The following is a 24,102-nucleotide window of genomic DNA, read 5'->3' on the forward strand; positions in this document are numbered from 1 at the left end:
AATGTGCTATATTGTGTTTATTATATAATTGTATCAATTTAGTAACTACACGGAGTACTAATTTGAGATTAACCATTATTAAAAATTTAAGAAAAACACTTGAACTAACTTCCCATTCTTCAACATTCCATGCCATTCCAACATAAATAGAGATGTAACATGTATGACGGCCACATTTACAGTAGATTATTTGAAATATTATTAGTGTTTCTGATGATAATAAGTTTTGAATTAGGAAGCGATATTAAATAAACATTTTTTTTATTGAAAAAGAAAGCTAAGTGTAAAGTTTTCATATGACTAATTGTTATACAGGAAGTAATTGTTATATAGGAAGTTATATATGAAGTTTCTGGAATCATGAGATACGCTTTAAGGAGAGGTCAGGCATACAGAAACAAATAAATTTTGCAATAGAACATGGGGTCTGGAAAGCAAGGACTTGCGACTGAATATATTAAATAAAACGTAATGCATAGATTTAATAGCACAGAATACAAATTTACAATAAAGCAAAAACGCAAAAACGCATTTGGCATGAATAACAATATACGAAGCTTGTCTCATTTCAGATAGCAAATCTTTTGAACACTTTCTTTAAATATTCCATTGATTTATCATTGATACTGCGTATCTATCATAACATTTACGATTTGTAATGCTTTTATTCATGTAACTGGATTGTTGTGAAATTGTAAATTTGTGATCCATTAAATCTCTGCTGCGTATTTTACTTGGTATATCTTTTTCTTTTCCTCTGTTAATTTACAAAGAGCCCCTGTAACCCCCTCTCTTTATCTTTTCAACCCCACGTTTATTTTTAAAAAAATGACTTGTTTCTACATATCTCTCTAACGATTAAATTTGCTCTGTGATTTTTGAAGCACCCTGTATATCAACGTTTTCTTAGAAGTGCGGTGTTTAAACAATTTTGCTATAAAAATGAGAGAGATATACACTTCGAAATCTTTTTTTAAAATCAGAGCGTCAGAACTACGAAGGAATCGGCTTGACTAAATGGTATTTGTTCTACTGAGAAATACTTTGGAAATCAGCGGGAGTGGCCTCTTCGAAACTTTCTCGTATACTCTCTAATAAATGTGTTATCCCTTTTCCTGAGTGCTCAGATTTTTTTTTTTCCAGTCTCGCACATGAATGCGTTGCGATTTGTGGCATATTGAAGAAGTCAATATGCGTTTTTGGTGCCTTTTTGCCGATCAAATGAAACCAAATTTTGTCACAGAACTGTCATTTTAATTACAAGATAACATACCAGATTTCTTTTTTTTTGCATGTTGTTTCGTTTTTTTTATCATCGCATTTGAATGCATACGGATGTACAGATTGACAAAAGGTAACCCCCTTGATGGATATGATTCAAAATTTGATAGATTTTTTACATTAGATGCAAAAACTGTGTATTACATTTTATTCATCTAACTCTTCGTATTTTGTAGTTACTGTGTTCGCTTGCACTCAGACAGACAGACAAGTTTTCTGATTTGGATTTCGTTCAAAATTTGATAGAAATATACAAATTTGATGTAAAGACTTCACACACAGTTTCATCCTTCTGGTTAGAAGTGTGTTTGCAGCAGGCAGACAGTCATAATTCCAAAAATGTATTTTTCTAAATCAGTGAAATCTGAAACTTGGAGAATCGTTAAAACCTAGAGCTCTAAGTTTTTGATGATAACAACGTTTTCTCTTTTTGAATTTCGTTCACGGGAAAATTTAAAAAATAATAATAATAATAATTGATGACATCGTGGCGAAGTTTTGGCTTCGGAATCTAACGATTACAATTTTCATTAAAAAAATTCTTTTGATTAATTACATATTAACCTCTGTACACGGTGCTGAGCCTGCGCTTATTTGTTTTATAAGTATATAAAAAATACAAATAAATATAAATAGTGCACCCTATATATTTGAATTCAAGCATTCAACCCTGTAAGCTGTTTTAAAAGCTTCATTCTTAAATAGATTGGTAATTAATTAATATTAAAGATTTCAGTTAAATAGCAATCCTATTCTCATCATTTAGCACATATGGTATGTAAAGCTTTCTTGGAATCTCCGCTTTAGAACATAGCAATATATATTTTACTGAGGGCGAAATCTAAAATTTCTAGACTACTGTATTGGTAACTTTAGGAGATTAAAGTTTTAAAAGAAGACGAAGTAAATGGTTTTTTGGTCTTACATACTTCACATTTCCTTGATTTAATACATGTTTCAATGGCACAAATAAAGGTTTTAATATTAACTGCTAATAAAAAGAGATTTCCAACTACTATAAAATTCAGATAAGGTCAAGTAAATAATTTTCATGAAACAGAGTGAAATGTGCACGCAACAGAATACGAATGTGAGTGACACTGACCATATATTTTTTAAAGTATCTTTATTGTGTTTATTTATTTGTTTTGTGAAATATTTTTGGTTTCGTGTGCATGTCGTAACCTGTATTCATATCTACAATACTCCAGGAGACGAGATATTCAAACTTCCTTTAATGTTTAATCAAATATCCACAATGCAGACTTGAATTTTAAACCATGATGGCAGGAGAATAATGATTAACAGCAAAAAAAAAAAAAAAAAAAACTTGAATTCTAGATGCTACGAAGTTAAAATAGAGGAAAAAATAACTGTAGTTTGCCAAAGCTAGAAGAAAGTGTCCGTTGACACTATTAAAGAAACATGTTAGAAACCTAGATGAAACATATAATAGTTCAATAAAAATTGATGTATCAAATGAAATAAAATCTTATTTATTGAACCAGAACTAGAAAACACCTACAAAAATATTTGGATAACCAAATTTATTTTAAAGTGCTAAAATTTAAGACAAAATTAAGTCAAATCATAAAAAGAAATTGCAACAGTTTTAAAAGACAGTATTTAAAAATAAATTTACGCTCTCGCGTATTGAAAGATGCTATGAGATAAAAGCAAAAGTGAAAATGTCCAAAAAAATAAACTACACTAACAATAACGCGAGGTGATAGATATAATTAAACAGAAAAATAGGATTAATATTTCAATGGAAAAAAAGGAATTGTTATAAAGTGTGTTTAAATTAATTTTGAAAATCTGATTAAAATCAGGAAAAAAGTTATTCATAAATAAAATTTATACCACTGAAACGATACATTTCACTGTGATTTGTGAGTAGAAATTTTTTGATAACGCAGTTAATCCTTCTAGGTGCTAAAAAACATGTGTACCAAGTTTCGATCGAATCAATCAAGAGGAGTGAAATTGGATAAGATTCAAAAAATAAATAAATAAATAAAAATAAACACTGAATTTTAAACAGTATATAAATATAAATTTATACAGAATATAAATTGATCAAATATTCTTTCATTATTGTCGTATGGAAGCTCTCTTCAATAATTAACTTTTTTCTTTGAATACAAGAAAGTAAAAATGGAACAGATTTCATCGGTAATAATGTTTTTTTTTTCTTGTTTATTATAAATGTTGAAAACGAGCGAAAAGGGAAAATGTATGAAAATTTTTGATATCAAGTATGAAAATAAATCATTAAATAGCTACATAAATATGTCACATTTATTCCACTAGTAAGACAAAAAAAGATCATGTGTTTTGAATCTGAAAACACAGTCTCCAAAAGCTTGATTAATTTTTTTAAATACTACAGTATTTAATTATGGCATACAATCATTTTTCTGGTGCATTTCTTTTAAAATTCCGTATTTAAAAATTATTTTTATAAAAATTTTGCCATTACATATTTTGTTTGCTGTGGATTATATATTTTCTTAATAAATGCCAGAGATTTCTTTTTTGTTTTTGAATTTCACTTTTTTTTTCTCCTTCATTTAAGAAGATTCCTGACACAATAGAGAAAAATTGACTTTATGTCCTTCGCCAAAACAACAATTCATCTAATACAAAGCCTCTTAAACTTTGTTTACTTAAGATTCTTTTTCTGGAGAAAGAGGAATTGTTCCACGGCATTTTCGCCTTAGATTAATTTTCGCAGCTCTACAACTGCATACATCACGTATATCAACTTGGAACTTCTATGATACATGAGATTTCTAACGGCTATCTATCTGGCCCTTCCAGTGTAAAAGCATGCTGCGAAAATTTGAATAAAAATATCATATTCTGAGCTTCATTTTTCACATTTCGGGTTATGCACAATTATCTATCAAGTTCGGGAAAAACTGTGTTGCGTTAAAAATACAAGTGAGAATTTCAAGCTTTAGATTTTTTTTTTTTTTTTTTGCAACATTGCAACTGCATATATCACGCATATGCAGTTGCGATGCATGATATATGATTAAGGGTTTCTAAGCGATTATCTTTTATGCTTAGCTATTGCAACAGCATGTTGCAAATATTCTGATTTAAAATACCATACTTTGAGTGTCTTTCTTCAAATTTTGATTTTATTAATCAGCCAAACTCAGATAAAACAAAATTGCACCGAAAATCGGGGGAAATATTTGAACTTTAAAATTACTGTTAAACAAAGTTTGTAAATTTTAAATCATTGGGAAACTGTTTATGTTTTCTTCCGTTTACTTAAGAGTAGAATAGTTTTTCTTATTAGTATACATACCTTTAGGTATAATATCCCATGAATTCGAATGTAAATTTCGATGAAACTGAATGTACTGTATTTCATAGATATTTTTATATAAACAGTCACGTATTTTATAGATTTAGGTCATGGTTTCATAGCACTCGAAAGTTAGCAATGAAATTATTTTCATATTAAGAATTATTTATCGAAAAAGCAGTTATTTACAACAATGAAATAAAACGGGCCTCTTGTAAGATTTATCAATATGACAAATTAATTAATGTGAAATTTATTTCTTTGAAAATAAGGAAAACCCGAAGGGAAAAAAGATACCTGGTTATCTTTGTACTTGAGTTATAGGCTTTCATTTCACTTGATTTATTTCACGTTTATAAAGATTTATTTTAATCGAAGAGAATTATGTAATCGATTTATCTGTAATATCCTTATGTGATCGAGTTCTGAAATATTGTACAGTTGTTCTTCCTTGATACCAATATATTGTCTTAATATTCTCAGAACCTACAATCCAATTAATCGATTAATTTTTATTCTGCGTAGGTGGCACTATCTGATAACAATCTCGAAACAAAGTTGATAAGGCTCCATAATATTTATAATAATGATTATAAATTAAAACTGAAAAGTAGAAAATGATAAAAAAATAAAATGAGTTTTAAAATATATACTTTTATTAATATATTGAAAAGTAGACCATCATTTTGTATAAAAATTTACTGGTGGGGAATAGGGGTAGTCACAAAAATATAAAGCCAGCGGTAATCTTAGTAAAATCTCAACTTAAACTTTAAAAAAGTCGCTGGAAAAAATACAATAAGGAAAATAAATCACAATAAGTATTACAAGAAAATATTAACCATTACCGCTATTATTAACCAGAAGATATTATTACCTAACCATTCCTGAATAATTAAAATAAATTGTGAATATATTAAAATTTCAATTTATTTAATATATTTCAATAAGTGCTTCATGCTTTTACACTTTTGGAGGGAGGGGGGGCACATTTATAGTCTTTATTTCTAATGATATTATTATTTTTATGGTATAATTAATTTTTTATGATTCTCTTTCTTCATTGTAGCTTTAAAAAAGACATAAACCAAAATTTCAAGAGTCTGGCATATGGGGAAGTGAATGCAAAATCAATCCAAAAAATTCCATCCTTACAAACATTAATTATACGAAATTAAATAAAAGTGTATAAAAAGTGACAAATCAGAAAACTGAAATAGTTTAATTAAAAAGGCAACAACAGAGGAGATACTTTAAAGTTTTTAATGAAATATTTTTAAAAGAAAAAAAATCTTATCTTTGCTTACCTGTGAAAATACTCATTAGAATAAAAGAATCTGAAAAATACTGACAGTCAAATTTTTGTTCCAAAACTTCATCTGCGTTTTTTTATTTTCTTATTTCATCCACAATTTAAAAGTTGCAATCTCTGCAGAAAATTTGCTTTATTCTCCTATTTAACCATCGCATATATTGCGCAGTTTAACTATGTCGTCAAACTCACCATGGATCTTAAAAAGGATCCCTCTCTCAAGTATCCGAATTATATAATTTCAGTAAAAAAATTAGCTGCGACATTGAAGTAGGTAAAAAATTGCACCCTAATGGAATAATTATGGCATCAAAAATCAGAAAAGTATAAAAACAATATGAAATGAAAACAGAACACAATATTAAAGAAATTTATGAGTATGTGTAATTGTGAAAAATCATAGTAAATGTAAGGCAATTTCCAATATCATTTTCACTAACTTTTCAATAACCTCTACTGTAGATAATACCTCTCCTTCTGACAATATTCCAATGCTCGCGAATGTGTCTATATCACTCTCGAACAGGTACGACCATGTGACTATTATTGCCCTTAATGCAATTTCAAAAAACTGACACATAATAGAAAATAACCCCATTAGTATTTAATGGAATTATTAATGTTATTAATGTAAATGGGGCAAGTTAAAAGTTTTCTGCATCAAATGCCTGAGCCTGTTACTGATGATGATGTCGCGCCCACTTTACAACGGAAAGAGGGGTGCAGTAGCTTCTGAGGGTAAAGACCCCTGAGCACCCGAGGACAGAAGTCTGCCTTCTGGCTCATATGAAGATGACACTCTCGCATTCACTTGCACAACACTTTTTTACGGGGGGGGGGGCTCTTTCACACACCTCACAACCCTGAACAACCAAGACTCAAACCCGGGACGCCCGGATCACAGGGAGGACGCGCTACCCTACGCCAAGACGTCGGCGAGCCTACTACGCTGCAGGAAGTGTAGAGTTGGATATAGTGCAATTCAAATTTTCAGCGGTTCCAGTGTTCACCATTAATATATCTCAAAAAATGTTTCTTTAATTCTAAAATATATGTGAATGTAAAGAGTAAAATTAATCTATGTAAAATTTGCTCTATGTATGTAGCATAGAGCAAAGTTGTATTTTAGTACAAGAATCTATAAATGATTTATATCAGACATGATTGGAATAAAAATTTTAAATTTCAGAGAGTGAATGATAGATCAATCAGAATTTTTCTAGAATTAAAAAGTTGGTGTAGATATTATCTGGGATGGCATAACTTACAAAAATAAATTTTAGAAAGTTTTGTATGTTTCGAACATACATTCTTTATTCACTTACAAACCATTTATCGCGCAAATAACTGAAAAGTTTAAACTTGTCCTTTGTTTTGCAAAATAAATAGCTTGCATTTTGTAATATTTTTAATCTGAATTTTAGTAAAAAATGGGCCCTTTTAAGGCATAAGAAATTATTTGCATCGCCTTTCTGCACTGAGAAACTATCTATCGGACATGTAAGACAGACTGCAAGTGGAAGAAATATTTATATATGGCTTTACAGCTGCAATTTCCCTACCAAGATGTCCAAATAATGAATGCAAGTGGAAAAAAGGACAACTTCATTCATTCAACGTCTTGGTCTGGAAATTATTAATCAATTAGCTCAATTTAATCATGAATTCTCATTCTCATATATTAGAAAGAATACCTCACCGATGGCATCAACATCGATACGTACGCAACATCAAAGGCTTCCAAGTCAGAGCAAATTCCTAAAGCGTAACAAGCCACATTATTTCTTCTCGTCTATGATCGTACCTTTCGACAATGTCGGACAGGCTCTAGGTTCTAATAGATGCTCTACAATAATTTTACTAGATTGAGTATTAGAAATATTAAATATTATAGCAAGAATTATTTATTATATTTTATGTTGCTAGTGGTGATGATGGTCCAGTATTCTCTGAAAATCTAAAAGCAATTAGAATCACTTTCTATGTAGAATCTGCACTCATATGTAACGAATAAAAGATAAACTATCATTCTTCCCTTGTCCATGTTATCCATCCTAATTTAATCTTCACTTCTCTAAATAGGGATTTTATGAATAATCTTCCATTCTTGTTTACAGTCCTTGAATGTACAGATAACCTCAAACCGTGATAGTTGGCATTCTTCTTCATATTATGACAAAATGGTCTGCAACGGTTTGAGTAAGATACAATAGAATTTCGCTCATAAAGAGCTAAAAACAATCCCTAGAAAATATTACAAAATGTAACAACCGTTTCTAGATTCAAACTAATTCTGAAATCTTTGAACCAAATTCCGAGGTACATTAAGCTGTCTAATGGCCTTTTTTATTATACAAGGATGTTTCTACGATGCTATTCGACATTCTTAACTCTGTCTAATAGAGTGAAGGTATTGTAATAGTTTTGTGTAGCTTCTTGGACTATTTGAGTAGGCTAATAATAATCACATTTCTATTGTTACAAAAATTCGTTCACTGAGTATACGAATCCAACAGGCTGGATAGCTGATAACGACGCTTTATTTCACAAGTAAACACGATTAAAGTGTATACAAAAGAAAACAGCACCGCACATGCCAACATCAAACAGTTAATTAAGCAACGGTATCATATTGCTCGAAATAACAGTTGTCAATGCGATCAACATTCCAAAGAGTGAATTGGTCATATTGTGAGCTCTTCACCTTTAATAAACCTTGACTGGGTATGAAATTTTCCAGAAGAATCTCTAATTCTCGTGTCCTAGCGGAGATAGAGAGGAAATTTGTGGATTTTCCGGAACCTTTATTTGCTGTCGCCTAGGTCACCTAGTTCGGGGGAATGGTTGCTTTGGCATCCATTCGACATTTATTAAGAATCTGTATAAATTTTTCTTTTCGGCAATGATGTAGCATTCAAAAAAGCACCATACACTCGATATGATCGTACCTGATAAAGTAAATGATATGTATCTATCATGACACAGCTTTGTTTTTAACAATTGAACGACTTATAAATTTTTTCTCAAATCTACTCGTTTTAAAAGTTGGTTTGGCAGGCGAATATCCTGAACTTTTAATGGTTACCGAAAAATTTCAAATAAATTAATATGTGCTTGCAAATTAGCAACAGAGTCCCGAGTTGAAATCGTTGGATCAGGTTTCGTGCTAGATTAAGCTCAACAGACTCTATGGTATGATAAATATTTTACAATACTGATAAATAAGGGAAATAAAATTCAAATTATTTTATTACATACCTTTGTATCGTTAAAATTTCTCGGATTTGTTAGGAATTTTCTTTTTTCAATTCCTACTATTAGTTCACACTCTCTCTATATATATCTTGTTCAAATTTTCAATCGTTAATAAAATACTTTTTATTCATCCACTCAAGTTCAAATACATTATTTTAAAATTTTAGTGGATGACATTTGTTGTTAATACAGTTTTTTTTCAAATATTAATTAATTAATTAATTTGTCCAATAATTTCTATTTGGTCGCCAAAATCGCCAAATCCATCGCCATGTCGCCAAATGGTCGCCAAGCTCTCTTTTATCACTTGATATTGCAATTCTGTCATATGTATATACATATTTATATTAATTGTAATTATTTAATAAAAAATAACTGAAATAAAAATTGTTGTTAACCTAAGTAGGAATTGACTTAAAAAAATTTTTAATATATTATTTGTTTATCATTCAAGTACGTTTTGTTACCTTTAAAAAGATTTTCTTTTTACCTAAAAATACTTCAATTAAAAATTTCAACACCATTTTCTTTGGTTCTCAAATTATTCATGCTATTAATAAACGGCTATGAAATGTTTTGTATTGCTTCTCAATCGTTATGTACTAAACAATATTCAATTCAACAATATAAAGTATCTTTATTATATGAAAGGAAAATAACTGCATACCCTTTATGTTGAAGAATAATTTTATTTGCAAAGAATTTTACAAAATCGTCAGATTTTCTTTAAAGTAGGGGGAAATATGTTTTTTCTCAGTTTATCATGGTAATCTGTCTGACACTATCAATTTAAATTAGTTCCTCATTCTTCGAAACCTTGTCAAAAGAGTTCTGTCACTAATGAACTGGAACTAATCACTTCTTACAACAGAACTGTTGATGTGTTATGTTAATTCAAAGATAAGTAGCTTTTAATTTATACTCTGCTCAATAACCTAAGATGTTCTAATGATAAGAAAAACGATGTTTGGCAGTAATGATCCAATCTAGTTTTTCTACCTAGTAATGACGTGACTAAACAAGAATTAAGTAAAAATAACTGCGAATTGTCAGCAAAAAAATCTAATAATGAAAAATTCTAAACTAGTTCCCATATAACGATTCCCGATGAAAATTAATTAAATTATTTCTCAGTAATGGAAGCACAAATGCTAATCTTCCTAAAAATAATGATACGAAAAACAAAGCAACTTTGATGCTACTCTTTAATCTACTAAAGTTTACCGTGTCGTAGCAATAAGAGTATTCTAGAGAGCCAAGGAATAGTTGAGAGGAATGTAGCAAATTAGGAAGAGGGTTACCTTTGACCTGCACTTATTATGAAAACCAACATAAATGAATCTTATTCACATAAAATGATAAGATAATTTTTATTAAATCGTAAATTTTTGCTCAAAAAAGCAAAATATTTACAGGAGTGTGTAGTTTCTAAAAGGTTCATTCTTTTAAAAATGTATTCATTATGTTCTTGTTTAATGAATGAGAAAAATTTGTATTGAATTTTTTTAAAAATTTTAATGAATATTTTGAAAAAAAAACTTAACACTACTTTTAGAATTTATTTACTCTTAATCATTTTTTGTAAAAGCAGCTACGTTTCTTTTAAGGCCCTTTCTATGTTGTTGTTGTTGCTTTTGTAAAACTTTGGGGGGGATTGTTTGATTTCAGTTTCTGCAAGGCTAGTTTCTCAAAACTGTTTGTGGTAATTTTTAACTTCTGCTCTTTCTTTCTTTTTTTCTTTACTGCTCTTAATCTTCTCTGAACAGTACGGAAAGGCCTAGAATGTTCAGAGAATATCACTGAGGATGGCAATTGCATATTTAGACTTGCAATGTTTTAGATCAGACCGTGTCGACAAATCTGCAATGGCAGAATCCTAGATGAGATGTGAATGAATCGTAGACCTGTAAGTTACGGATAAAAGCAGAAACTTACGATTAGTAAAAAATATTCTTATTAAAGGAAAAAAACCCTACAGTATTAAGCCGTTTCATGATATTATTTGGTGTCAGATTTAGTCAACCAATTTAGTTACATTATATACGGTAACAGGTTAATAACTATTGCATGGTATTAATATGCAGTCACTCATTGCCTAATGGTAATAAATTTTGAATAGACCAAATACATACATGTCAAATGGATGCTTTCAATGACAATCCCACCGTTTTTAGTTATCTCGATAGCAGGAATAGCTACTTTAGTTTCATGATTTTCAGAACCTGGTCGAATATGATTGGGGAAGTTCTTGTGTAATTGAAGAAAAGTAGTGTTGGACAATAATCTAAAGATCAAAAAGTATTCTAAAAGTCGGAAACTAATTTCGTAAGTCAAGAACTGTAAATTAAAAGTAATCTAAAGATTAAACCCTTTAAAATTAAGATTTTGTGCAATATCGTGCATCAAATTATAGATTGAAGTAAGCTGAACAGAAATATTCTAATTAATGTTTCTTTCAAGAGTCAACTTCCATTCCAAAGAAAATTTATTTCGGGTTCTTAAAACATATCATTGCAGAACATTTCAAAAGCCATAAATCAAATACTAACGGATCCGGTGCAGAGGGACCATAGTGAAACCGTCCAACTGGCTCAGTAATAAATAACCCCGTTTTATTCAACATAAATGCACAAATACGCGGACAAGAAAACACAGCGTAAGTTTACACAAGAATAGCTTTTATAGTAAACAGTAGCACACAAGCAGGAAATTTGTAGTATATATCCGAAACAACATAAAGCGCTCAGGCAGAACTCAGCTCTTCTCTCTCATCTCGGCTACACTAACTACCCGACATGTTGTCGACTAACCCAGTATAGATTAGTTATTCAGGACAAGATTCAATGCTGTCTCAATATTCCACTGACTTCAGTTCTGTCTCCTCCTTTTTATAGTTTCTGTGACAAGGCAATGATAGTACTAGAGAGAAAATCTTTCTAGTACTAGAAAGAAAGCTTCTTAATAGACCATCGCCAAAATTCCTGTAGATTCTGAAATTTTCTATTTTGCCCCCAAATGGTCGACAAATTTGTTGCTAAGACCTGGGATCATTGATCCGTTCAACATAAATAAGAGTCATCTGCAAAATTGCCTTTCTTTCGATGGAACTATGATTTAATTGTTTGTAATGTTAAGATAGGAAGCAGCATTATAAATTCATAACAATACTCCGAGCTATTACAGGGATTTCTAAGACTGGAATGGAAATCTTTTTCGATAGACCATATGAACAAGTATCAAATAGAAATGACATACACAAATTATCACTTTCCGAACAATCTGAGAGCATAATATTTGAAGTATTTCTTATTTCCGTTAAATGAAAAGTAGTGAGATTTGACCAAGTCAAAGGATTACATCTTGGTGATAAAAGGCACAACCAGGTATAGATTCACTTTTAAGCGTCTATTGCTCATTTTTGGTTAGGATCAGAAAAATCAGAATGCTCAAAGTAAGACTATTGGTTTATCTATTGGTTTACTATGCATAATATAATTTCTTAAGCGTACCAAAAAAGGCTGAGGCAAAAGCTAATTGGAATAAAATTTTAAAATAAATAAATTTAAAACAAATACTTTTTATTCTAGAATTTTATGATATTATCTCTGTACTGTAAAAATTTCACTCCTTTTGAGTATTATTGCATATTGTACAATATTGTTGTGATACAGTATTCGATATTCCTTGGAATTCACAATATTGTTCAATATCTCCAAATACTGAACCATATCGAGGTGTACTGACGTAGTACATTTAATCGGTACATATCATAGATGTAAAAAAAGATAGGCATGCTCTATAAATTACTACAGCCATGAAACATCAAAATAACACACGGTTATATTCTTTTAAAATAATTTCATGAAAAATACAACTCTTCTACAACAGTTGTATTTTTCAGGAAATTAGAAATTATTGAGAACAATATTCTTCTGAACAATGTAATTTAATGTAATCAGCCTTTTTAGAGTATTTATCTATTTGTATAAACTTATATAAGATTTCCAATTGGAGTAAATTTTCATTTTCCAGAAAATGTACAGATATAAAGTAATGAGCAGTTAAAATTACAGGCTTTGATTTTTAAAGAAAAGATAAGTTCAGGATTTAAGACATTTCAACATTAAAATTCCAAGTCTATTGTTAAACTATATAATAAGAGTTTTTACGTGTTATAACAGTAATTGTTGATAAATGAATTTCCCATAATTCATAAACACAAAACCATAGCTATAAATGCATTGATTTTTGTTGTTAGTAAATTGAATACTAAAGTACAAAACAATATTCTGAAGTTTAACTTAAATGCTGATTTAGGAGTTTTTTTCAATGCTGTTTCTATTATTTTAAGTAAAGTACCACTTCGATTGTGGAAAAAGAGCCTTCACATTTCACCCGAAAGAAGCATGGTTATATATATCCTCCAATTCTTACTGCATCTTACAAATAAATAAAAGTGGTTAACCATTAAAATTGCTCATTCTTGTTTCAATAAACATAATTTAAATTTTAAAAAATGTTTTTTTTTTAAAGATCTTTACTTTATTTGGTATTATATTCTAAGATTAAATACATCAGGAATATCGTTTACATCGAAAGAAATTAATTCAAATAGTTATTTTTATTTTTTATTTTACTTTTTTTTGTTATAATTAATGATTATATGTTCAAATGGTGAAAGTGTCCTTCAGTGTTAATTCCTTAAACTGCCATGTGTTTTACTGAAAGCTCTTTTCACAGACAGCTGCACTTTATTAGCTAAAAGACTTCTAAATATGCAATAAAATAATAGATAATTTTATTGAAAAGTATTAATTTAAACTACAGAGTTTTTTTGTAAGATACAAGACATTTTTGGCTAATGTACAGGATGGCTCTTTCTTAAAAACTTATTTCAGTAATAATAGACGTTAAATAAATCTTTTCTTATAGTTCAAAATACTTTTTTACCATTGAGAAACAGCAGTTTGTTCCCTTACTATCATTCTTCAGTTACATTTCTTATTTTAAAATGTCTTTCTTGGGATAGAGAATAATTTGGATGTTTTTCATTCATTTAAATTATCGTGTTATTTTTTTAACAAATATAAAAAGTTATCTAATCAAATTTTTGATAATTTAAAAACAAAAATTTACACACACTCTCTCTCTCTCTCTCTTTTTTTTACCTTAAATTATAGTCAGAAAATTATAAAATATTTAGTTTTTAACCTATTGTTTATTTAGTAAATCGAAAGCTTGATGAACGGAACTGTAGTTTGAATTTTAAAAGTTGTCAGAACAGATATTTTCCAGTGCAATTTTTACCCATCTTCTATTTACGACATCCCAAATATTATTTTTATATTCATACACATCCTGCTCTTGATATATGAATATTATAAAATAATTTATTGTAGTTTTCCCAAAAATAAAATGCTAGTAAAGAGCTCAAATTCAAATTAAGATACTTCATCGTAAAAGTAATTAAAAGTGACAGCAATTGATATTATTTGAAGTGAATTTCCATCAGACAAATATGCATTCTAATATCTACAGCAATCGAAATATACTTCACTTTTACTTTTTGTAATCCTAAATAAGTCCTGTACCAAATTTCAGAAGTTCAGAATTAGCAGAAATTAATAATTATACAAATGATAATACTTTGATAAAAGAAAAAGTATTATCTTTAACTGATAATCAACAAGTTATTATGCAATTACGCTAATTCTTAATATAAATCTGAAAAATAACAAATAGTTTAAAAAATTAAAATAGATTCAATTTTTTTTTCTTTTATATATTTGGAAACTTTTTCATTCTCATGGCTATAAAAACAATTTTTAATGGATTTGAAGTTTTTTCTTTTGCTTATGCATAATAAAGTAGACGGGGAAATTAATTGTATAAACTGTATTTCTCCATTTCTGAGTATTATAAAAAATTCTAAATTTCATCTTGTATTTCTTTGGTAATTTTTAGATACAAAATTATACTTTGATGATAATTGATAAATTTAATTAAAATGCATGGTACTCTGGTTTTTCACAAATACTTTAAGAGTCATATTAGTTGGACTCTTGGAAAATTGGATATAATAATATATTTATTTATAATTAAAAATTAATAACATATGCTAAATAGATTCAAAATCTTTTCACATTGGAATAGGAAATGAGACATAATTTTGAGAATATTAATAGCATTGGGAACTAATTTGGTCAATACCGGGAAAACTATGTCATATAATATGGGAACCAGATAATAATTAAAATATCAAAAGTTTTATATTTCACACTATTTAAATATCGTAAAATAATATTGTACAATATTGTCTTTATAAATTTCTTAACATTATAAAATATAGTGTGCTTGTTGGGAGTTGAGATAGTTCAAGAAGTGGTAACGTGAAGAGACAGAGAGTAAGCTAACGTTGACCGGCAGTCTTTTTTTTGTACCGTCTTTGAAAACGCTTTCAAGTATTTAGACTAGCAGTGATAAAATTAATTTAAATTCCATGTTTTTTAGAAAAATAGACTTAAAAATGTAAAGAGATAGAGGAAAGTGACCGGTGCTGAATAGCCGTAAATGATATTGCTCGACTATTCAAGATATATTTCGACACACAGCCAAACCCCAAATGCAGTTCTAATATATTCGAATGTTTCAAAGAACACGTCATAGGTTTTCAACCATTCAAACTTGACAAAAGGGGAAGGAAATTTCTCCATGATAACCAGGTGTCTGGAGAACCCGCCGCAGTTTCGTTAAACGGACGTTTAGGGATTTTCAGCATTGATAGAGTTAACTATTCTGACTAAATCTGTTGGAACAGCTTCCTACGAGAAAGTTTAATCCATAAATCACCCTTTATTCAAGTTCTGCTGTGAAATCATAACACGTTTCAATGTTAGATTGTTAGGTTCAATCGCAAATACATAATGCATGAAACACCAGTTATCGAAGTACTGAGCCATTTCATTAATAAATAAACTCGAAATTACTATATTTTTCAATATGTATTTATTGTGATGTACCTTTTAGCTTTCTGTAGAATCACATATTCACTTTATTAACTAGGCGATCATCAACACATAAAAAGTTAATTTTAAATTTAAACAATAATTCAGACAAGAAGCACTAGTTTATAGCTGATGCTAAAAGTATCATTTTATTTCTATTATGATACTAGGTGTTAACTATTGATTTTGGTGACTTTCTTTTCATCTGCAACAATTTGATCATATTTTCCAAAATCGGAAATTCAAATTACTAACTGCTGCGTTATCTAGGCGATAAAGTATAAAATTTATCTTTTTATTCCAATTCCGTAAGCTGTGCTACTTTTGACGTCATTTGCGCGTGTTGACAGACGGCCAATGACTAAGACCTTCCGGTTCTTTAACTATACGGACATAAAAAAAACTTTTATTCCTTGCGAATTCTTTTACGTTACGTATCTGATTTATAAAAATAAGAGTTAAAGTTTATTTTTTTTTGCATTCACCATGGCGGTCTTACCTAGGCGGATAATTAAGGTGAGAATAATTTTAAACTTTTGCATAAGTCGTCGTCATGGTTCGTGAGATAAGCTAAAATAACCTACCGTTTTACAGATATGCTATATGAATGATAATTGCTTGCAAATTAATATGCAGTCCCCAAGTTAATCATTGCATTTTTCTAATTACTCATATCATATTTCTAAGATGACACACCGGCCACAATAAATTATATGTACAGTATTGCATTAAAATTACAGGAAGGACTTGGGGGTGTTTAGCTTCTTTGCATTTGATAAAAATCTAATTATATGCTTCGCCACTGTTGCTTTTTGTACATTCTCTGTATAGGAGATTATATTACGCTAAGGGATGCGAAATGCATTGCTATTAAATGTTGTGCAAAAAGATGACCTCTTGTTTCTTAATATATTTTTTGTAGTTTTCTTTTATCTTTACTTATGTAGTTTAGTCGTGCAGATAATTGTTAAAGTAGTTCATTTGGAACAATTGATTTGTTTATATTATTGGAAATTAATTCAGGTTAATATTGCATAGTTTGTATGATTTTGGTATGCTATTTATATTTAATACTACCTACTGAATATTTTAAGACATCAAGATACTAGGGTGCATTAATAAATATTATCTCCCAAGCAAAAACTTGCTGCACAAACTCCATTTTTAAATTGACTTAAGACTTGCATAAATTATTTGTCATGTATATGAATCATTTGAAATGCAGTAGGAAAATTAATGAATGAAATATGAATTGTAATTTAAAATTTCACCTAATCAATGAGATGATTATTTTTAATGGAATATGTTTTTAAAATAATATATTCATAATGCATTGATGAAATGGTAAATGTGCACTTCTTTATATAAATTTATAATTTTCTGATTACTTTATTATAAACATTTCTTTCTTTCTTTCTTTTTTTTTTTGCCTTGAACTTTATTCTAGTCATTATTATTGAATTCTTACTATAATTGATCTTGATGTATCTGATGCAATTAAGTCTTTTCATTTAAGTAACAGTCATTTAAAATTGTATAAAAGTTTTTTCATCAAAATTAATTCATCATATGATAGTTTGTCAATTTCTGATAATTATATAGCTTGAATACAAAAATGTGACCAAAATACACAACTGATAGTTAAAGCTAACAAATTAGAATAGCATTTTGGCATTTTTACTTTATATGTTTCTAGCTTAATCAAGATTATTATGCTTTATGTAAAAAATATTTATGTAATGGTGTAAAGTAAAATTTTATTCTTACTTGTCATGTTCTTAAAATGTAACGAGAGCCTTGAAATAAAACATTGATTATTTACTTATCTTGATCTTTTGACAACTTGAGTATCATTTTAATCTTTACAAACACATACATAAAGTTTTTGGAGCATTAACATATGGGATCATTGACCTAATTATTTTTATTTATTGGCTTTTCTAATAAAAAATTCATTTTAATATTTTTTTATTAAAGTAAGTTTTATTTCAGATACAAATGTAATGTAAAATTAAAGAATTTACTGCTTTCTCATTTGTTTATCTACATTTATTCCTTTTTTGCCAATCTTATTTGCGCAAAGCAATTTATGTATGAAGTATTTTTGTCTGTAAAAGAGTATTTAAATTAATAAAAGTAAATATTTTATGTATGTAGTAGATTCCCAATTATTTGACCTTGTACGACATAAGAGGTAACCGAATGATGAAGCTGGATTGGCAGGAGTTTTATAAATGCTCGTATCTTACTTTTCATACCATTAAAACATCCTTTTTGTATCCAAACCTACTTATTCACATTTTTCTGGCTTATTGTACATCAGCACTTTATAAATATTCATTGTTGTACTCTATACTATATATATATATATATAAACTAATTATGAAAAAAGAAATACAAGGATATAAATATTATATGCATTTTAAGATGAGATTTAAAAAGAAATTGTAGTAAACCTCATCTTATGTTATGCTATATTAGTGCATATACTTTTCAGATAAACAAAGCAAATAACATAAGCTTATTCCTCATAAAAATTATCTTAATGCTCTTTGATAAATGATTATATTAATATGAAAAGTAAATCTAAGATGCAAGGGCCTAAGCTGATAGTCTGCGTTTTGCATTTTTCAACTTTTGTTAATGTATATGGCTTGTAGGGGGATTGTAGCAGGTTTCTACTTGCAAATATCTGGATAAAGTAGATTATTTCTCATTTTTGTGTACACGATTTGATTTAAACAACTCAATGATTTTTAGAAAAAATTCTAACTATAATTTAAGGAAATTGATTCAGACTCTTCTTGTAAGTCTTTGCTTTATGAAAATCCTTTTCTTAAAACTGAGCATTATTTTGTCACACAAGCAAATTTGTCTAGTTCCATATCAATTTTATGGATTAAAAGAATATGATGTTATAGCATTTTGGTAATTAGAGAAGTTTTATTTCTTGTATTTTGTCAATATTAAATGTTGATGCAACTTTCATTTCATTTTTGAGAATTGTTTAACTATACAAGGAGTAGACAGTCTACAACTGTGTAATTAAAAACCTGCTGTTGTTTGCATCTTTTGTAACCTTAGCATTTTATTTTAAACATTAACATATGAACAAGGTATATGATTGCTCCCAATGAAATGGTAAACACACATGCTGTTCACATATCTGAATCCCTTCTTTTTATATCACTTATAAAATAGGGCTGGATTATTAAATAGGCAGAATAGACAACTGCATAGGGATCATTAAGTTTACAAGATACCTAAGGTATTGGGATTTTGTCTTTCTTTTTGTATTAAGGCAATTTAATTTGTGCTTAAATTTTTTTTATGTAAAGAGCCTTTTACATAAATTTCCTGAAATTAAAATCTTGTGTCATTTAAATTTTAGAACACTATTCATGGTATGCTTTGTTTTCAAATTTGCTAACAAATAAATGCAATAATTTATATTCCAATTGTTTTCACGTAGGGCAGGATTAAGATTTATTGCAACCCTCAAACAGAGCAAATTTTAGGATTATCTCTACTTCCAAAAGTAAAAAAAAAAAAAATTTTTTTATGGATTTTAAATTAGTATCTATAAAAGCAGTTGCTAAATTTCAAAAAAAAAAAACAAAACAATCAGCTGATTGAAATATGAAAGTGTATGTAAGTGTATTTTAAGTCATTAATAAAAGAACTGGGTTACAAAATAAGTAATTTTAAGTAAAATGTTTCTACTTAAAAGTAAAAACATAATTGTAGTAAAAAAAAGTAATTTTAAACAAAATATTAAAAAGGCATTTTGTAAAAAATAAATATTTTTTAAATTTATTTTTTTAAAGTATTCTTAAATACTCAAATATAAAGTTTACGAAGCCATTCACCTGTCAATTAATTAACTAACCTAAAAAAGGTCCACAATGATGTAAGTAAATTTAAAAATATGGGGGAAAAAATTTAGAATGTGTAATAATGCTCTGAAATTTCAATAATGTTTGAATTTAATTTGACTATGTTTAAATTTAATTTGCCTATTTTTTAATACATAAATCTTGCTAATCAAATAAAAGTGTACATTTGGATTACTCAGAAAATGTAAAGAATACTTAGAAGCTAACTGTTTGGCAATTCTTTTCTTTGCTTATTTGTTATTCCAGTTCATGGCTGAATCATTCACAAGACAAAAGTCTGTGAAAACTCTTTATTAGAGCATTTAATTTGTATTCAACAAATGTTTATTTTTTTATTTTATTGAAAATTGTTTTTTAAAGTATAATTTTTTATAAGCAATGTACTGTAACCAATTTTTTGAAAGGTGACCCACAAATACTTTATTTCAATTTATCATATGTTTACTATGTGAAATCTGTTTGTATATAAACAGCTTTTAATCTCTATATATCAAGATTAAATTAAAAAATAAAATACCTGGTTTTGGGAATAGAGGAAAAGGAACAGAGGAGTCCTGAATATTTTAAAACCTAATGGCCCTTACTGGGCTTAATCCTGCCCTATATGAAGATACAGGAAATAACTACATATTTTGAGAAATTATAAATTTTTTAAAAACATAATATAGAAATCTAGATCTTGTGTGGGCTAAAATTACCACATTACAGATGGCTACTTGCCTGGTCCAAGTTCTTATATTGACAATATCATGTTAATGTACTGTAAGGTGTAAAATATTTTCTAAAAGGGCTAGCATTTTTAGGAATATTTTTTTTTATCATTAATAAGTGTTTGATAATTTAAACTAAACTATTTTGGTACATTTAAAAATATTACTTGTTTCTGTTATTAGCATTTAACTAAAGAATCTTTTACATTAGCATTATTTTGAGTTTCATCCATGCATTTTAATAAAAGTCATTGTGGGCTTTAGCCTTAAATGTGATTAAGTTTAATCTTCGATTTAGTGTAATAATAGTTAGATTAGCTGTTTAGTAGTTTTTTTTTTAAAAAAATTTAGTTATAAGCTGGATATATTACTAATATTAGATTAACTGAGCCATATTGTTAATATTAGATTTTAAATGAATGAGCTTCTATGCTAGTTTTATGTAGGATGTTTTTTTCCCCCGTTTTATTCTAGGCTTTGCAAGTCCAATTTAGTATATTACTCTGAAACAATGACTAATTTAAACTGTAGAAAAAGCTTTTTTCCTCCCTTTTTTGTTCTTGAATTTCATTTCTATAAATTGGACTGAAAAGCTCTATTAATTTATTAGGATCTCAAAGTACTTCTTGCATTTTGCTATAAAATGAATATTAGTTATAAGAACTTAAGTTACTTTTTATTTTTATTAGTTTTGCAATATTTATCTACAGATTAGTGTCAAAACAGTTAGTGTCTACAGTTAATTGTGAAATATAATTTTCAACAATTAGTAATTTAATAAGGTTAATAGTTTAATTTATGTGATAAGAACAACTATTTTTTAAGAAATGAAATTTCATTTTATATTGTTACATACTCTAAATTGGGATGAGTTGTAATTAAGATTTTTTCCTTCCTCTTTCAGTTTAAATTAATATTTTAAGTATCCAGTTCTTAGTGGGAAGAAAGTTAAATAAGAATGGTTTTAAATAATTCTAATAATATCACTTCCACCCCCACCCCCACTCCCCTTGGAAAACTTGGGAAGATACAATTTTACATTGTGTAAATAAGCTAGTTTTCTATGCATTCTAGTTAAAAGGTTGTCTGCTAATATAGAATCATATTTAATTTTCAAATACCTGATTTTAATAAAGAATATATATAAATTATGATTTCGTTAAAATGAAAAAATAAATTAAAGTTGGAGTATTTTTATGCTGTTAATGAGATTATGAAATTGTTATCTGTTCTCATATTTTATAATGTGCTTCATATATTTTGCTAATTTATATTGTTAAAATTGCATGTTCAAAATTCTTTTCAACCAAGTCTTTATATTTTCTAGTACTTCCATTCTTTATTAATCAAAAAGTTGTATTGTTTATTATGTTAATCTGACCAGTGTAATTTGTGTTTACTAAATAGATGAAATTCTCATTCAGTTATAAATATCAAAAGTATTTTTAATTTTAAATTATTCTTGAAATTTTTTTTTTTTAAGGTTTTATATTAAATGTTTTTATGAAGAAATTATTTTCCATTTAAGGAAATATTACTGTTTTATTAGAATTGGAGTTAACAGATTTAAAGAATGCACATATAAAAGATAAGTTTATTGAAAGTATATTGTTTGCTATGTTATAAAAGAATCAACATTATTTGATATTTCTCATTATCTTCTTAAGATGTATGGTTGTATAGGATTTTTATTTTTGGTAATTTCTGTCCTTTTATTGCAATTATTTTAATCAATTTTGGTATATGTACATCTAAATTTAATCCGTTTCTTTTAAAGTATTACATTTTGTATTTTTATTTTCTGAAATTTAATACGTAGTCTGCATTCTTTAGTTTCATTATAACAGAAGGGTTTTTTTTATACATTTTTCTTGGATTCATTAATGTGTGTTCATCTATTTTAAACTTAATATCTTCAAACTTTAAACTGAATTCATTGAAGTTTCTTTGCAGGTTTTCATAGGAGCAAAAGAAATCGCCTATTTATATCTTTGTATGCTAATATTTCTTTACTGTTACATAATGCATATATTTTAGAAACATAAATTTTGATTGTCTTTTTATTTAAAAAAAAATGTTTCAATTAGTTCCAAAGTCTTAAGGATAATCTTCTTCCCATATATAACTTTTGTATGGAAATTACAATTTGCAGTATTGAAATGTTGGTTGAAGTGTAGTTTAGTGTGCCCCCGAGTTTGTCGCCAATATGGAAACCCAACGAAACGATCTTATAGCAACCCTAATGCTGTTTTGTTTACTACTTTTTACAGTGATTGACTTGTACATGAACTTTTATTATATATAAAAAAAATTTAAATTAAAAATAATAAATATTAATTAAAGGTTTTAATTTAGTTTTGTATTATAATCAAAAGTTTTTATTGCTAATAAGACAGTGTAATCTTATTTTTAATGTGAATACGAACAGAAAATATTTATTCTTTTGAAATACTTTGAATACTCGGTATGCGTTTTAGAAATCGTCTAAATTATTAATTTAAGAAGTCGTCTGCAATGGAATTCCTTGCACTCTCGTAATTCTTTTTCTTATCTAACGGTTTCCTTGATAATTCGTTATGTCGCTAATTGTTCAAGAAAGAATGTGTGATGAATGAGATGGCAGGAAATATTTAAGATCTGCAGAATGGATAAAGGGTGAATAAGATATATATAATATTATGTGTGTGTGTGTGTGTGTGTGTATGTATTTATGTGTGTATGTTGTTAGATCTTAGGAAAAGGATGTTTCTTTGAAATTTTGTATGGAGAATGGTTTGATTGCTTCTTTCTTTTGATTATGTACTGTTCCTCTTATCCGCACATTCCTTATATTCAATGAGCTAGCGAAGCTACTAGGATCTTGCTCCCGCTGCTAGCGAAGCCGTAGGAGGTTTTTTTAAGTTAAAAAATTCTGCCCGGGGCCTTCTTCAGATGCCGAAGACATCGCATGCTCTAAGCTTTATTCTCTATACAACAGACCAGCGCAGCCGGTTTGAAAAACTTTATTACAAAATTGTTAAGATAGGCCGCGATAATGATTACAAAGGTTAAAAAAAATCTCAGATAAAACAACACTTATCAGTACATATCATAATTTTAATGTAAAAAGTGGTAACCGTAATTGTTTTGCAGAAGTGTTTTTTTTTAAATTTTGTCCGCCATCTTTATTGGCGACTTGGCATCTTTGGCGCAGCAAGGACCACACTGAACTATTCTTTTATCAAAATGTTACTAATAATTTTGTATTTGAAAAAACTTGTAATTAAAAAAAAATTATAATGTATATAAATATGTAGGATTTTTTAATCATTGGTTTTTTACG

General features: G+C 28.2%; 1 protein-coding gene across 3 annotated transcripts in view; it reads left to right on the top strand.

Annotated features, from left to right (window-relative positions):
* The first annotated feature begins 16,515 nt into the window (after window positions 1-16,515).
* The window catches only part of LOC129960426 (ubiquitin-conjugating enzyme E2 N), a 35,398-nt gene continuing 27,811 nt past the window's right edge, over window positions 16,516-24,102 (top strand). For all 3 annotated transcript variants that reach the window (XM_056073850.1, XM_056073847.1, XM_056073851.1), the window contains exon 1: window positions 16,516-16,690. In XM_056073850.1, the coding sequence (XP_055929825.1) occupies window positions 16,661-16,690 (30 nt within the window). In that variant the 5' untranslated portion in view covers window positions 16,516-16,660. The remainder of the gene's footprint in view (window positions 16,691-24,102) is intronic.

The sequence above is a fragment of the Argiope bruennichi genome, chromosome X2 (assembly GCF_947563725.1).
Source record: "Argiope bruennichi chromosome X2, qqArgBrue1.1, whole genome shotgun sequence".
Taxonomy (NCBI): Eukaryota; Metazoa; Arthropoda; class Arachnida; order Araneae; family Araneidae; genus Argiope; species Argiope bruennichi.